General features: G+C 42.9%; 1 protein-coding gene across 1 annotated transcript in view; it reads right to left on the bottom strand.

Annotated features, from left to right (window-relative positions):
- Positions 1 to 16,356, bottom strand: part of TANGO6 (transport and golgi organization 6 homolog) — a 48,874-nt gene that overhangs the window by 32,084 nt on the left and 434 nt on the right. Inside the window, exons 2-5 of the mRNA XM_075853327.1 lie at positions 14,979 to 15,640; positions 10,780 to 10,896; positions 10,503 to 10,653; positions 2,783 to 2,919 (exon numbers count right to left, since the gene is read on the bottom strand). Coding sequence (XP_075709442.1) covers positions 2,783 to 2,919; positions 10,503 to 10,653; positions 10,780 to 10,896; positions 14,979 to 15,640 — 1,067 coding nt within the window. The remainder of the gene's footprint in view (positions 1 to 2,782; positions 2,920 to 10,502; positions 10,654 to 10,779; positions 10,897 to 14,978; positions 15,641 to 16,356) is intronic.

The following is a 16,356-nucleotide window of genomic DNA, read 5'->3' as shown; positions in this document are numbered from 1 at the left end:
GCACACTTTGAAATTTTAAAGGGTAAATACACCTTTTTATTGCTCAAATGCATAAAAACAAAAATGCAACTTTGTTTAAGTCTACAGCTCCTAAACAAACCTTTGTGTCTATGGTTACAGACTACAAACAAGCCCTGTGTAGTCATATCCTCCAGTCTCAATTCCTTAAATTGTTCTCTTACTTCCTCCTAACCTACCGAATATAGGTTGGCAAATAATAGGGGTCAAATGGAAGAAAGTATGAGTGAAAAAACAGGCTGCACAAAGTTTGACGGTAATCTGTGACCAATCTGTTATTCGATTTTCATAACAAACAAGGCAGTTATTAGCACTCAAGTCAATTGCATACCAAGCAGGGTAGCAAAAAGGCATATGTAGTCACAGGCACCTGTGAGAAACCAAATCACATACAAAAATAAAAACAAATTTACAAAAATATAGAAAAGGATGTAAACCAAACCTCAGCATTTAAAAGAAGTTGGAGGGTTACATTCAAGAGAGCTCTTGTCAAACTAATATAGAAGATGCAAAGGCAAAAGTAGAAAGTTCAGTTTTAAAGAAGAAATACTGGGGTGTATTATCCAGCTAAAATATGGGAAAGTCAAGGTAATAGTTAGATTCTAGAACGTCTCGCAATAGAAGGCAGAGTGGAGTGGAGTGTCTAGTTAGGCTGGGTTCACACGACCATGTTACGTCCGTAACGGACGGAACGTATTTCAGCCGCAAGTCCTGGACTGAACACACTGCAGGGAGCCGGGCTCCTAGCATCATACTTATGTACGACGCTAGGAGTCCCTGCCTCGCTGCCGGACAACTGTCCCGTACTGTAATCATGTTTTCAGTACGGGACAGTAGTTCCACAGAGAGGCAGGGACTCCTAGCATCGTACATAACCATGATGCTAGGAGCCCGGCTCCCTGCACTGTGTTCAGTCCGGGACTTGTGGCCGAAATACGGTCCGTCCATTACGGACGTAACATGGTCGTGTGAACCCAGCCTAAGCTGTTATATGAAATCCAACCATCCCACATACAAAGAAACCTTTTCCTGATAATGGACTCCCACCCACAAAGCCCCTCAAAAATGAACAATTGATGGACATTTGCAGAACATTGCTGCATTGAAGGGTGTACTATATGCCTCCATTTCAATTCCAACAGGTGAGTAATTTAAATTAATTCTTTTAGACCCCCACACATTGGGAGAAACCATCTGAATGACAAAATAGTTTTAATCCAACTCCGTGAATTGCCTGTCAAGTTCACGTTCATATTACCCAACATGGTACGGTTTTCAGCTGGAGCCATGAAGTAGCAAGAGTGAATAAATATTAGACATAGATTAAGCTCAAGGTGTAGTAGCAGTAAAGAGTTGCGCTATCCAGTTTAAGTCCCTAAATGGATGATATATATTTATGCAAAAACCTTCTACAGGTCTGTCTGAAAGATAAGCCGTGAAGAAGTGTTAAGGGGGTTTTACAAAGGACGATTATCGGGCAGACGAGCATTAATATAACGCTCGTTGACGATAATTGCCCTGTGTAAACAGGGGACCGATCAGCAGATGACCGAGCAAACGCTCGATCATCTGCTGGTCGTATTGTTTTAAAAAAGTAAAAGATTATCTTGTTGGCAGCACATCTCCGTGTGTAAACAGGGAGACGCGCTGCCAACATGATAATAATGGATGGGGACGAGCGATCAGAGTAACAATCGCTTGTCCCCATCCATAGCTCCGTGTAACAGGGGCAAACGAGCGCCGATCAACCACGTCTCGTTGATCGGCGCTCGCTGCACCGGACGCTTATCGGCAGATGATGGAGCGTTTGCTCGTTCATCTGCTGATCACTGCCCTGTTTAGACAGGGCAATTATCGGAAATGAGCGTTCTATGAACGATTGTTTGCCCGATAATTGCCCATTGTAAAACCCCATTAAGTCTTTAAGGAATTGAGGAGTTTAGACCAAGGAGATAAAATATATTTCATGCGACCTGTCTGCCAACAGGGAACAATGCCTACCGGCATCAAAGGTGAGAGCACATGAGGTGAACCAAGTGACATGATTAGAACCTGATTGACCTTAATCGTGCCTCTAGTAATAGTATTGGTTATTTGTGGCTTCTAAAGTGTAAGTTTTGAGGTCCATAAAAACTTCCCAGAAGTCTCTTTCCATGTCAATATAAATAGGAACAGATGACGCGTGACCAGGTCTATCTATTGAGAAAGCTGGGTTGCTCTGTAATAAGTGAAGACATCGGGAATCGCAAAACCGCCCTGCCTCTTTTTCTGTGTCAAAGGACTTAGGAAGCTCAATAGGTATATTTAGCACTACGTAGAGTATTTTGGGCAGAATATAGGTCTTTAGTATATTTTTCCAAACCGTAGATATTTTTAAGACTATTTGCAATGTTATTTTGTTTTGTTTTATTTTATTTTAGATGCATTATTAGAGCAATAAAAAAAATTGTTGCAAAAGCGTACTTACCTTTACATTTTTGGACACCCAAAAATGATATATTAGCTTAGCACCTAGAGGAGTTGACGGATGTGATGTATCACATACTGCTGTGGTGCCATCATGCCACCTGTATGTTCACAGTAGTCTAACAATAATTTAGGTTCTGATACTAGAGAATATATTATAATCATCTGCAAAAATGGCAAGTCATGACTAGACATACTTACATAATATATAAATATATATCCGTTAAGTCCAAGCAAAAAAAATGCAAATCATCTTTAATTTACTCCCTTTTATTTGTTGTCTAGTGTAAATTCATACCTGCGGACATACTTTCTGGTAATACTCCTCAACAGTAAGTGACTGCTGAGGACATGACGCCAAGATCTTTGCTATTGCATCACATTTCTTCCAGTTGCTGGCAGCAGCTTCTGCTTCACGGCCCCCAGCTACACCAACTGTAAAATAAGAAATATTTATATAATCCTGTATTAAAGATGAGCCTGAATAGTAAAATCCCTCAAAATACCATATTCTGATGGTGCCTCAAGATCAGATTACTTACCCACAACTATGACAAGCATTTTTTCATTAGCAGGGGAGAGAGTCTGTCAATGTTAAAGTGGTGGTCCCACGAAGGACATTTATAATCTATGCACAGGATAGGTGATAAATGTCTGATCGCTGGGGGGCCCCCTCCTGGAATCCCGCACCAATCACTTGAACAGGGGTCCTGAGCCACCGTTTCTTTTCACTGAAAAAGGATCCTATAAGCATTGAATGGAACGGCAGGGCGCATGTGTGATCACCACTCCATTCAAGCACAACCGTAGTGAGGGGGAACTAAAGATTGTGGGGTTCCCAGCGTTAGAGCCCCCAACTATCAAACATTTCCTATCCTGTAAATAGGTGATAAAGAGTACTCACCATAAAATCCCTTTATGGTCAAGTCCTTTGGTGGACAAAGGCCGTGGGTATATGCTTTTGCCACTAGGAGGCATGACACTAAGAATAAAAAAGGGCTGGCCCCTCCTACAGGCAATGAGCTACTTCACTTTGCACAAAAGCAGTTGGAGAAGAAGGGAACAAGGTAAAGAAAAAAATATATATCAGAACCAAATAAGAAATCGTGTCCACCAGACAACCATATTAACTGCAGAATCAAATGGGTCTGAGCGGTGTCCTTTGAGTGAATGGACGAGTAAAGGATTTTTTTTCGGTGAGTGGTCAAAAAAGCCCCTTTTCTCGTCTGTAATTTGTGGAGACAACTCCCACTCATTTGTTTCTGAAGTTAATATATTTGTCTGGTTGATCCTCCTGCCTTGATCCTCCTGACCAGCTTCGGAAGAGGGAGAAGGGTCAGGTTGAATTGGTCTAATAGAGACACCAGAATTTTGACTGCGCATGCTTCGGGATCCGAGAAATGAATTGCCGCACCTGGAGCAATTCTAGTAGAACACCTTGTAGTGTAGAGAGCAGCCCCCTGGGTCAAACCATACGTGACTGAGAAAGCCACGACCCAAGTGTTGACTCCTGGGATGTGCACTGACGAGATACCAGGAACATGGAGGTCAGTCCACTCAAGAATTTTTGCGACCCTGCCATTGCTGCTAAATTTTGAAACCCTCCCACTTAATTACTACCATGACATTGTCCATCTGGACTCAACCCAGGCAGCCAGATAGAATAGTCGTCCAATGACAGAGACAAAGGAAGATTGCTCCCAATCCAGGAGTTTTATGGGAAGACAGGAATCCTGGTGGGAATAAAGGCCTTGTGCCACAGAGAGGATTTAGGTGAAAACCTGTGTAGCCGTTGACAGGCCGAACAAGAGTGCCATAAACTAATAATGGTGAGGGGGATCAGCAAAGCGCAGGAAGCGCTAATAGGATGGGAAAATGGGGACGTGGAGGTAAGCATCCATATGTTCACAAAAGAGAGAAAATTCCCCTGATCCATGGTGGCGATGACCGAGCGGAGGGACTCCATACTGAAATGATGGACCTTGACATAGGCATTGAAATTTGAGTTCCAGGACAGGGCAAACTGACCAGACCTTTTTTGGAACAACAAAGAAATTGGCCTAAAATCCTCGAAATTCCTGGTCATGCGGGACAGAGATTATTACTCCTTGACTCAAGAGTGAGTCTATTGCCTGAAAAATGGCTGTTGCCCTGGCATGCGACAGAGGAGGCGTGGACTGAAAGAATGAGTCGGGTGGTAGGCTTACAAACTGGATCTCGTGTCCTGAGGAGACGACATCCCACACCTAGGCAACCGAGATATAAGAGAGCTAGGCATGCTTGAAGCGCAGAAGCCTGCAAAAGGGCCAAAAACGAAGCGGCAATTTTCTTGAGCCCATCCCAATGGACCTTGATCTGAGGCAGGTGACAACTCTTTCCACCTGTGGCTTCCGAAATTATCTCATCCAGACGGGTCCCAAAGAGTCAGAAACCTTCGAAGGGAAGTGCCGTTAAGGACCACTTTAAAGCAGTGTTGGCGGACCTGCATTTAAGCAAGGAAGTTCTGTCAATGGCAACAATGGAAGCCGAGCCGAGAGCCACAAAGCGCCAGATATTTGATAGGACAGCTGATATGACAGCTCCACTAATTCTTCGGTGGGTGCCCCAAAGAAAATACCATGAAAAAGTTGGCAAAGACATTCAGCGGAGGCTCTACTGACTCCAGCAATAGCACAAATCGGTCTCAAGGCCAAATCAGTAGCTTCAAAGGATAACCTAAAGAAGGACCAAAGGATCACGGAATGATGCTGCGAAGACATCTTCCGGAAAAGCATACATAAGTTCCAAACGCGCTGTCTGAAAAAAAACTCAGGATGTTTCAATTACTTGGACTTCTGAGATTGTCTGGGACCACCAAGATATTCTTCTCCGGTGAGAGAGACTGTTCTGCGTGAGTGATTTGTAAGGTGTCCCGGACCACTGTGATAAAACTGTCCACTGTTTGTAGGACTGCTCCTCATCAAGTTCTGAGTTGGAATCTGACATTTCTTATTCAGACAAAACCTCCCTAGGAGGGGAGGAAGCAGCAGACTGCTCCCCTGGAAGTGAAGGAGACTGATGAGATGAGAAATACATATGGCGGGTGAGACCTCAGTGAGGTCGACATCAACAGGCTGCCAGAAAAGGTAGAAAACAGGGGGCCAGAGTCGCTTTGGGTTCCCAACTAGATGAGAGGAATAGAAAAAAAAATAAACTAACATAAAAAAAGAGTAAAGACAGCCTGCTGAACCAGAAGGAGTATCTGCCTCCTACAGACACTAAGCTAAGACTGAAATATCCTGTAGGAAGGGCCAACACATTTATATTCTTAGTCTCACGCCGTCTAATGGCAACAACATATAACCCTGGTCTGAGTCCCCCAATGAGAGGAACGAGAAACTAAAAAAACATAAATAAAATCTGTAACAAGTCGGTAACCTCACCCACCAAAGAGCAAGGCTCTGTTCACACACCAGTCTTTGTACATCTGTATGCTAAAGAAATGTATAGACATATGCTGTAATATATTTTTTCTTAAAAACAGTCGTATACCTCAACTGTATGACCCAAATATGATGTGACTACAGCCTACCAGATAGTGTCCCCAGAGGAGCATGTTATAATGATCATATAGGAAGGAAGTCAATCATTGTATGGTAGGTGGTTAACAGAGGTACACAGACCCTGTGACTTCGTACTGCAGAGCTGTACACACTCTGTGTGCCGCCATACTCCGGGTGGTGCCGTAATGTGGAGTATAAGAATACCTCTATTACAGGGCATCCAATTGCGAATGTCACAATTTTTTTCTGTTTAATTCATACAGATTTGACAGAAAACTCCATATGCCTCCTTTTGAAATCAGAGGAATGCGGACCTACAGTAGAGACTCACAAAAATCTACGGGTGCCACTTTTACAGCTGAGTACAACTCAGAGGTTGTACAGAGCCCTAATACGGCCATGTAATAATAATAATAATCTTTATTTATATAGCGACAACATATTACGCAGCACTTCACCATTTAGAGGGTATGTAAACAGACAATATCAGACATTACATAGTGACAAAGCAAATTTACAATTCAGACAGGAGGATTGAGAACCCTGCTCGCAAGAGCTTAATATCTATGAGGAAATAAGCTAAATGCAAATGTAAAAGTGTTTGTTCAGTACAATGGTCCAGCCATCTTTTATACACATGGGGTGGTACACATAAAGCTGCATGAGCCAGTCACTAGCCAATGTCCGTGGATGATGGACATGAAGTGCATTAGGGTGCAAGGAGTGTGAGGGAATCTTATTCTGATGACTAATGTGGCCAAGGAAAGGAATCAGTTTTGGTAATGTTATAGGCCTGTCTAAAAAGATGTGTTTTCAGGGCACGTTTAAAACTGTGGCTATTGGGAATTAATCTGATTGTCTGGGGTAGCACATTCCAGAGGACTGGTGGAGCACGAGAAAAATCTTGGAGATGGGAGTGGGAGGTTCGGATTATGGAGGATTTTAATCTAAGGTCGTTTGCAGAACGTAGAGCCCGAGTAGGGTGGTAGACAGAGATGAGGGAGGAGATGTAAGGAGGTGCAGCACTGTGGAGAGCTTTGTGGGTGAGAATAATAAGTTTGAATTTAATTCTGAAGGGGATGGGCAACTAGTGTAGTGATTGGCACAGGGTAGAGGCATTGGTGTAGCAGTTGGTCAGAAAGATGAGCCTTTCTGCTGCATTGAGGATAGATTGGAGAGGGGAGAGTTTAGGGAGGGGAAGACCGACTAATAATGAGTTACAGTAGTCAAGACAAGAGTGAATCAGAGCAACAATGAGAGTTTTGGCTGTTTCCTCGGTAAGAAAAGGGCGGATTCTGGAGATGTTATTGAGGTGAAAATGACAGGAGCGTGTAAGGGAGTAAAGGTAAGAAAGTCAAAACTAACCCCAAGACAGCGGGCCTGCTGCCTAGGAGTTATGGTAGCGCCACAAACTGAGATGGAGACATCAGGTTTAGGTAGGTTAGTAGATGGTGGGAACACAAGGAGCTCAGTTTTAGAAAGATTCAGTTTTAGATAGAGAGGGGACATGATATTAGAGAAGGCGGACAGACAATCACTGGTGTTATGTATTAGAACAGGGGTGATGTCATGGGAAGAGGCATATAATTGGGTGTCATCAGCGTAGAGATGGTACTGGAAGCCAAATCTGCTGATGGTTTGTCCAATAGGGGCTGTGTAGAGAGAAAAGAGGAGCGGACCCGACTGATCCCTGAGGAACCCCGATAGCAAGTGGAAGAGGAGAAGACGTAGAACCAGCAAATGACACACTGAACGAGTAGTTAGAGAGATAGGAGGAAAACCAAGAGAGAGCAGCGTCTTTAAGGCCACTAGAGTGGAGCATGTTAAGTAGGAGTTTGTGGTCTACAGTGTCAAAGGCTGCAGAGAGATCCAGAAGAATCAGGAGAGAGTATTTACCATCCGATTTAGCTGCCAAGAGATCATTTGAGACTCTAGTAAGGCAGTCTCTGTGGAGTGTAGAGTGCGGAAACCAGATTGTAAGGGGTCTAGAATGGAGTTAGCAGAGAGATAGCGGATAAGACGAGAGTAGACCAAGCATTCCAGGAGTTTTGATATGAAGGGGAGATTAGAGACCGGTCGGTAGTTAGCAGCACTGGATGGGTCAAGAGTTGTTTTTTTCAGTAATGGGTTTATAATGGCATGTTTAAAAGAGGAGGGAAAGATACCAGAGGAAAGAGAGAGGTTACAAATTTTAGTCAGGTGACTAGTGACAGCTGGGGAGAGGGACTGGTGGATCACTAGGGCAGGTAGTGGGACGAGAGGAGCCTAGAGACTTCTTCTTCTGTTATTGGGTCAAATGCTGAAAGTGAAGAAGAGGGAGTGCGGGATGGAACGGGATCGATGTTACTAGAGGACTAGGAGATAATATCATGCCGGATGTTATCAATTTTAATTTTAAAATAAGTGGCCAGGTCTTCAGCACTGAGATCTGTGATTGGCGTCTGCACTTTAGGACTATGGAGGGAGTGAAAAGTATCAAAGAGTCGTTTTGGATTATTAGATAGTGTGGAGATGAGAGAAGTGAAATAGACTTGTTTGGCTCGGTGAAGGGCAGAGTTGTAAGTTCTCAGCATAAATTTGTAATGGAGGAAGTCTGCAGTCAAATGCGATTTTCTCCACAGACGTTCGGCACATCTCAAGCACCGCTGAAGAAAGCAGGATTGAGGCGTGTGCCAGGGTTGTGGACGTCTTTGTCGAGTGGTTTGGAGTGTAGGGGGGGCTGCTTCATCCAATGCATTTTGAGAGTGTTATGGTAATGTTTGGCGGCCAGATTCGCACAGCAGAAGGAAGAGATAGGGGACTGTAGACTGTCTATGAGTTTCTGAGTGTTAATGGCATGCAAATTTCTGTATGTCTGATATGTAGGCATGACCTGAGAAGGCAGAGAATATTTGATAGTAAAGGAAAGGTTGTGGTCAGAGAGCGGGAGAGGAGAGTTAATAAAGTCAGAAACTGAGCAGAGACGGAAGAAGACCAGGTCAAGTGAATGCCCGTCTTCATGTGTTGGAGAGTTAGTAAGTTGTGACAGACCTAGGGACGAGGTTAAAGATAGAAACTGGGAGGCAGATGGGGAGATTGGGTTATCAATGGGGATGTTGAAGTCACCCATGATGAGAGTGGGTGTTTCAGAGGATAGAAACTGTGGAAGCCAGGCAGCAAATCCAGGAATTGACGTGGTGAGTCAGGGGGGCGGTAGACAATTGCCACTCGGAGGGAAAAAGGGGGAAAGAGTCTGAGGGTGTGGACTTCAAAAGAGGGAAATGTGAGCGAGGGTACCGGGGGAATGACCTGGAAAGTGCAGTGTGGGGAAAGAAGTATGCCTACTCCTCCACCCTGCCTGTTCTCAGGTCTGGGGGCATGAGAGAACTGGAGACAACCATAAGATAAAGCAGCAGGGGAAGCAGTGTCAGACAGGTGTAGCCATGTTTCCGTAAGAGCCAGAAGGTTGAGAGAGTTAGAAAGGAATAAGTCATGAATAAAGGTGAGTTTGTTGCACACAGACCGAGAATTCCAGAGAGCACAGATAAAAGAGACAGGAGAAGACATACAAGGAATGGTGAGGAGATTTGCAAAGTTTCTATGTGTGGCAGGTAAGGGGTTGCGCTTGGCAGAAGAAAAGGGAGGACCAAGGTTGGGAGAGATGTCCCCTGAAGCTAGTAGCAGGAGAATGGAGAGAGACAGCAGATGGTTCAGTGATTTATGAGAGCGACCTTTGCGGAATCCCCTTAACCCATCTCATCCCACTGCTAAACACAAAGTGAATAGTGCATGGGAGCTGTACATGGGCGAGGGAAGGAGAGAGGGACTGATGTGAACCGAACTGACTAAGGGACGAAATGGGCGGTAGGATTGTAAACCAACTACAGCTACAATGATGAGTGAGGCAGCAAAAATGTTGCGATGGTTTGGTGGTAGGAATCAGAGAAAAATCTATAGCAGCAATAATGGATGCAAGTTTGTTTATTTAGTCCACACAGCTTACCTGTCACTTACCCTGTCTAACTGCCATGTATAACTGCCAGGACACTTTGCCAATATGACACTCAGACAGAGATGACTTCTGCCCTCATGCCACCCCTGCACGAGTGCCTTCCCCAAATGCTACATCTAAATTTATAGGGAAGTAGATGCTCAGATCTAGGCCTAATTAAGCTCGTTCAGCTAATAATCAAATAAACTAGACACATGAGGTGAAAAAGCTATGCAGAGATAGCATATGTGAATGAGGCCTAAGAAAATGGAAGTCAAAGATCATGGACAAAGAATAAAACTGTTAGAATACTGTGCGCGACTAAATTTTCCACCTTCCAATACAATGGTATAACGGCTAAATAAACAACTACACAGTGTTACAGCATTTGTCGGGACTTCTATGACAGGGCTTAGATGATGCACAATTTTCTGGTAACAGATGGTGCATCAAATATTATATGCAATATATTCTGTTTCGGTTCGCCTTTAAAGCACTGAACCCACCTCCTGCATCTTCTAGGATCCCTCGTACCACAGCTTGTACACCATTACTTCTCATTAATCTCTCTGACAGCAATTGTCCAGAGAGCCGCCGTAACCAAGCAGGCGCTGGAACTCTCTGTAGTGAGGCTGCAGCACCAGAAGGACGAGGACCCTGGAAAATAGGTGATTTATCATTGTAGTACGAAGATATACAGTTCTTTTATTTCTCAAATACATGTAAAAGAAAAAGATAATGAGATCAATAGTTTAAAAAAAATGTGTGATGTCACAGACTTACCTGTCTAGGAGTTCCCTGCAAGATAATCAGCTCTCTGATAACAAGGGGCTGGTACAACTGATCCAACAGTCCTATCAAAGCCTCCTTGCACTGGCACCTCTCACACTCTTTCAGATTCTTAAAAAAACAAAAAAGAAGTGTAAAAATTGCAATATACAATATAACTGGGAACATTTATGAAAATAGCACATATGTTATCCTTAGATACCAAGTCCTATTGTAGATCCATTTATTTTTGCAGTGTCATTTAGCTGCTATGGTTAACAACAGTTCAGCTTCCGGATACTTACTACATCAATAAGCAAAACCATGCTAAATTATTAATGCGTACCTCCAGCCAAAAAATTGCTATTAACTATGCTCCTGAATGTGCAGTAACTATTTACAGTAGCTCTAGTAAGTTCAGCTGTTTGTTTTCAAGTCTTCTGCTGCAGTCAGTTTATGGGACATATGTCAGCCATATTAGCTCTTATGGGTCTGCTTTTTCTGTCAATCAGTCACTCCCCTTCATCTCAGGTCTACCAACTGGTCATTCACAGTATGTTAGGACAGGCAGATACGCAGCATAAAAGTACACCGCGAATCCGCCCAGGTGGTCGCAGGGAATTCTGGATGAAAAACCACACCAAATTTTAGTGACGTTTTTCGGCCGGAAGGTCTGCTGCGGAAAACAGAAGAGAAAAAACGCCCATATTTACGTCCTGCAGGCCTGCCTCCTGGGACCGCTGCGGCCTGTGATTGGCTTCAGCGGTCACATGGGATGAAACGTCATCCCAGGAGGCTGGCCTGGACGAAGAAGCACAGAAATCTGGATAAGTATAAGATTTTTTTTTCTTAGTTGTGATTTTTGCGGCCGAGTCGCAGCTTTTCCGCTGCAAAAATCGCAACATCTGCTCTTTTTTTTGCGGGTTTTACCTCCTCATTGAATTCAGTGGGGAAAACACGCAACAGAAAAGCAGCGATTACGCAAATACAATTGACATGCTGCGGATTAAAAAAACACACCGCATGTCAATTTCTAAATGTTTTTTCCACTTATTTACGCAGCGTGTGGTTGAGATTTGTTAAAATCTCAACCATTCTTGCTGCAGATTTTCTGCATCAAAATATGTTGCGCAAAATTCGCAATATTTACGCTACCTGTAAACTTACCCTTAGGTTGCAGTCACACGCGGCAGACTTTGCTGCAGAAATTATTTGCGACTGAAAATGTGTTCCGTTTATCGAACTAGAACTTGCATAAATCCATACACCTGCTGCATTAACAACCACATTCAGATGAACGGAACTGATTTTCAGTCGCAGAATATTTCAACAACAAAAACTGCTGCGTGTGACTGCACCCCTAAGAGAAGCGATTTTTTAAGTATTTTAAACCTTCTACACTAATAAGGGTGAAACCCACGGTGAACATCCAGAACAGAAAAAGCATGCTCCGGATTTGAAAATACGCAACATGCTCTGATTTCCGTGTGGAAAATCTTTAGTAGCATGTGTATGGGATTTGTTAAATCTCATCCACTTGCCTGCAACAGTCTTCTGTTGCAGATTTTCCAATCATAAATCCGGACAGAAAATCCGCAACCTGTGTGGTTACCCTAAAACTTGATAGCCAAGTAGACCATTAATGGAGCCATGTGTAATGTATTAGCAGCCCAGCAATAAGAACTTCCATAGACATCACTAGAAAACAACCCAAGCTGCAGTTAAACGGACACACTACACGTCTCTAAAGTCTATCTTATCTCCCTTTTCTGTGCAGTCGAATGCGATCAATTCTTCCATCTCAGGACCCGTGGCAGGCTGGGTAGAGGCAGACTGTGTATTTAAATAGGATTACTGATAGGAATTACTATACCTCACATATATCTAACATGACATACTTAGTATGGATGAAAAAAGAAAAGGTCCACCTAGCTCAACTCATTATTCTGCAGTGGTAATACAGAGGAAGACAAAACACAAGTCAGTAGACAATTTTCCATATTTTAGGGGAAATAAAAATAATTCCTGACTCCCAAATATCAGTATAAATTCCTGGATTAATGATCGATCTCCAGTAATAAGAGTTTCATAGTAACAAGAGTTTCACTTACTGCTCTTACAATATAAAAAAAACATCTAAAATGATGTAGAAACTTTCTCGCCTCTAGTGGACACCCTAGTTACAATCAATCCTTGGTATATAAACATCATTAGACAGTTTTCTGTATTGGCCTTTGATATTCTCATACATAGTGATTAGGTCACCCCTAAGCCGTTTTATCTCCCAAACTTTCAAGCTAAAACCACCTGTGCAATATTTTTTTGTTTGTTTGTTTATTGTCCCAATATATCTAAAATGAAAAACGAGGCAACTTTGCAATTGGTCTTTATTAAAAATCTTCTATTGTTTTCTTTCTATAGCTATTAGGCAAACCTATCCATCACCGTGGTAACAGACAACACAAAAAAATTCTGTGTAGTCTGATCCTACAATTCGTAGTCCCTTTTATTTGTCCCCTACTTCTTGATAACCTATCAAAACTATGTAGGGGACAAGAGGATGGCAGGTCTGCATTGGAGCTGTAGAAACAAAAAAAAAATGACATTTTTAATCAAGATCAATTGCAAAATTACTTAATTTTCGATACATTGCAGCAGGTAAAAAAAAAAGTGAAAATACCCTTTAACCCCAATATAGATAACCTTTCTGGGTACTGCAGTCCACCCATTCCATTTATTACTCTGGTTTACTGTCACTAAACCCGCTCTAAGTCTGAGTTCTTATTTACTGGCTTAAAAAACTTTTCATTCTGACTAGCGATTTGTATAGAAGTAAAACCATGTCCTCAATATGTGCATTTATGCCCTTTTAATGCATGACATAATCTTATTTGCCTTGGCAGCAACTGCCTGACACTAGTTGCTCCGTTTCAGTTTACTGTGGACTAATATACCTGTCCTTTTCCATGTCAGTTTTACCCGCTGTTTTCCAATTTAGTATGTAAGGGCAAAACGTATTTTCTCTTCCCAAATGTGTAACCTTAAATTTGTCTGTGTTAAACTTAATTTGCCACTTCTCTGTCTAAAGCTGGCCATACATTTCAGATAGCTGTCAGACGAATGCTCGTTCGGCCAACAGCTATTCCTCCAGACCCACTCATAGACATGCACTCGGCCGAGCGTGCATGCGTTCTCATTAGGATTCCTCTGGCAGCAGCTTATATCCTTGCAAACAAGTGGATCGGGCATATTGGAATACAATATGCCCGACCCTTCTCTCTTCCGACATCTGCTTTCGGGGGAGAGTCGGGACACTGCCATACACAATAGACGATCCACCGGTCCTGCCGAAGTCGGCAGGCTCGGCCAACATACATCTAATGTGTCTGGCCACATTAAGCCTCCAACATCTGCCTTGTACTTTAGAAAGTTTAGCATCATTGCCAAACATTGAGATATTAAGAACTTCCAGAATACTTTATATATGTTTAAAATGTATTAGAAGGTGTTTCTATTAATTGAACGTTTATAGACTTTATACGTTAAGTTTAGTGAAAAATGATAAAAACCCTTATGATGCTAATGGTAAAATGTGAAAAACTCTTTCTCTGCAGATGTTCTTTAAATTAAAGGGGTTGTTCACTACCGGACAACTGATGACCTATCCACCGGTTAGGTCATCAGCAATTGATCTCTCAGGGTCCGGCACCCGGACCCTGCACCCATCAGCCGATCCGGCTGCCTCCGGGCACTGGACGTCCATGAAGGCTCTGGTCACGGAATAGTGGCCGAGCTGAAGCTCTGCTCCTATTCAAGTGAATAAGAAAAGAACTGCAGCACGGCCGCTATGCAACGTACTGAGCCAACTGCTTCTGGCTCCATACATTGCATAATGTGCAATGACATCCGTTGGCCCGCAGGCAGCGGAAACAGCTGATTGGTGCGGGGTCCAGGTGTCGGAACCCCACAGATCATATACTGATGACCTATCCGGTGGATAGGCCGTCAGTTGTCCGGTAGTGGACAACCCCTTTAACTTATAAAATGAAATCCTGGAATTCAATGCATTGCTAAGGATAATGGCAGTTTTACAGTGCATAACTTGCTATGTATTAAAGTGGTGTGGATTATCTGTTTACTTTATTAATCCAAATATGAATTCTGCATGTCAAATAGAGGAAATGGACAGCACATAGTTGCTATTAGTATAATACCTTCAGATTCCCTTTAATGCCCTGATCAGCATTAACTTTGGTTGGGCAGTATCCAAGCTGACATAGCCCCGCCATAAGGTCTCCCAGATGCTGTGTGAAGAGCAGGCTTCCTAGAGACGAATGGCGAGACATCTCCAACAAAGACATACATGTAATGTACAGCCTACGTGTACGAACTTGTGGCAAGTCACATGACACCATTGCACACACAAGGGATCCAAATTCTGATCGATGCTGTAAAGGAAGGCCAATCCCTGGAAGAAGGTATGAACAGATTCCCATAGACGCCACAAACTGCATAGCTGATTGGACGGTCTTCTGCTGAGCAATGCTAAGGGTATCTGGATTCAGAGGAGGGGCTGCCTCAGGGGTCCTCAGATTGGGCTTCGAGGGTTGAAAAGACTTTGCCACCTCGATCATACACTCCTTAAGACATAACAGTAGCAGCAGGGCTTCTGACGTGAACTTCCATGCTGGATCAGCTTGAGGTTGTGAACTTTCATTCAACCATGGGGCATCTTTTGAGACCCTTTCCTGCAATGTCAATAAGGCCTTCCACTTTGAGACTTGTTTTAGTTCTTCCTTCAAGGTAGAAACATTAAACTGTAAGGTGTTGAGTAAGGCAGCCTGTTTATCTGTGTTATGGGCACTAGATCCAGATTCTGTAATAAAACAGTATATACATATATTTAATAGTAGCTTTTAGAGGATCACTAGTTAGCAGTATGTGACCAAAAGCAAGAGACATCCTTCATATATGAATTTATTTTGACCAAACTAGTAGTGTAAGGCCAAGATCACACACACAGTTTTGATGCAGTTTTTGGCTCCGTTTTATGAACCAAATACAGAAGTGGACACAAAATAAAGGAGATGCATCAGACTTTTCTTTACACCTTTTCTTCCTTTTGGATCCACTTCTGGCTTTGGCTAAAGAAATGGAGCCAAAAATTGCCACTAAAACTGCATCAAGACTGTGTGTGATCCTGGCCCAAGGCCGGATTTACACAGCCGTGTTCAGTCCGTGATATTACGGACCATATGTCGCCCGTATTTCCCAGACCGACTACAGTTCAGGGAGCCGGGCTCCTAGCGTCATAGAAACCTATGATGCTAGGACTCCCCGTGCGAATACGGTCTCATTGGCTTCAAATTTCTACAGCAATTTGTCCCTGCTGTAGGATACTACTTATCTGGGACTTGTAGGACGTTATCTGGGAACTGTCTTGCGATTAGTTATGCAGTATATGGCAATATATTATTTGGGCACCATGTCGGTACATTCAGATATAATATATATATATATATATATATATATATAAAGAAGTGAACAAATTACTCAAGGCCTCAGCTACCTCAATGTAAAAATAAAAAGTTA

Source organism: Rhinoderma darwinii, chromosome 2 (genome assembly GCF_050947455.1).
Source record: "Rhinoderma darwinii isolate aRhiDar2 chromosome 2, aRhiDar2.hap1, whole genome shotgun sequence".
NCBI classification, from domain to species: domain Eukaryota; kingdom Metazoa; phylum Chordata; class Amphibia; order Anura; family Rhinodermatidae; genus Rhinoderma; species Rhinoderma darwinii.
This window is presented reverse-complemented; position numbering and strand designations above follow the sequence as displayed.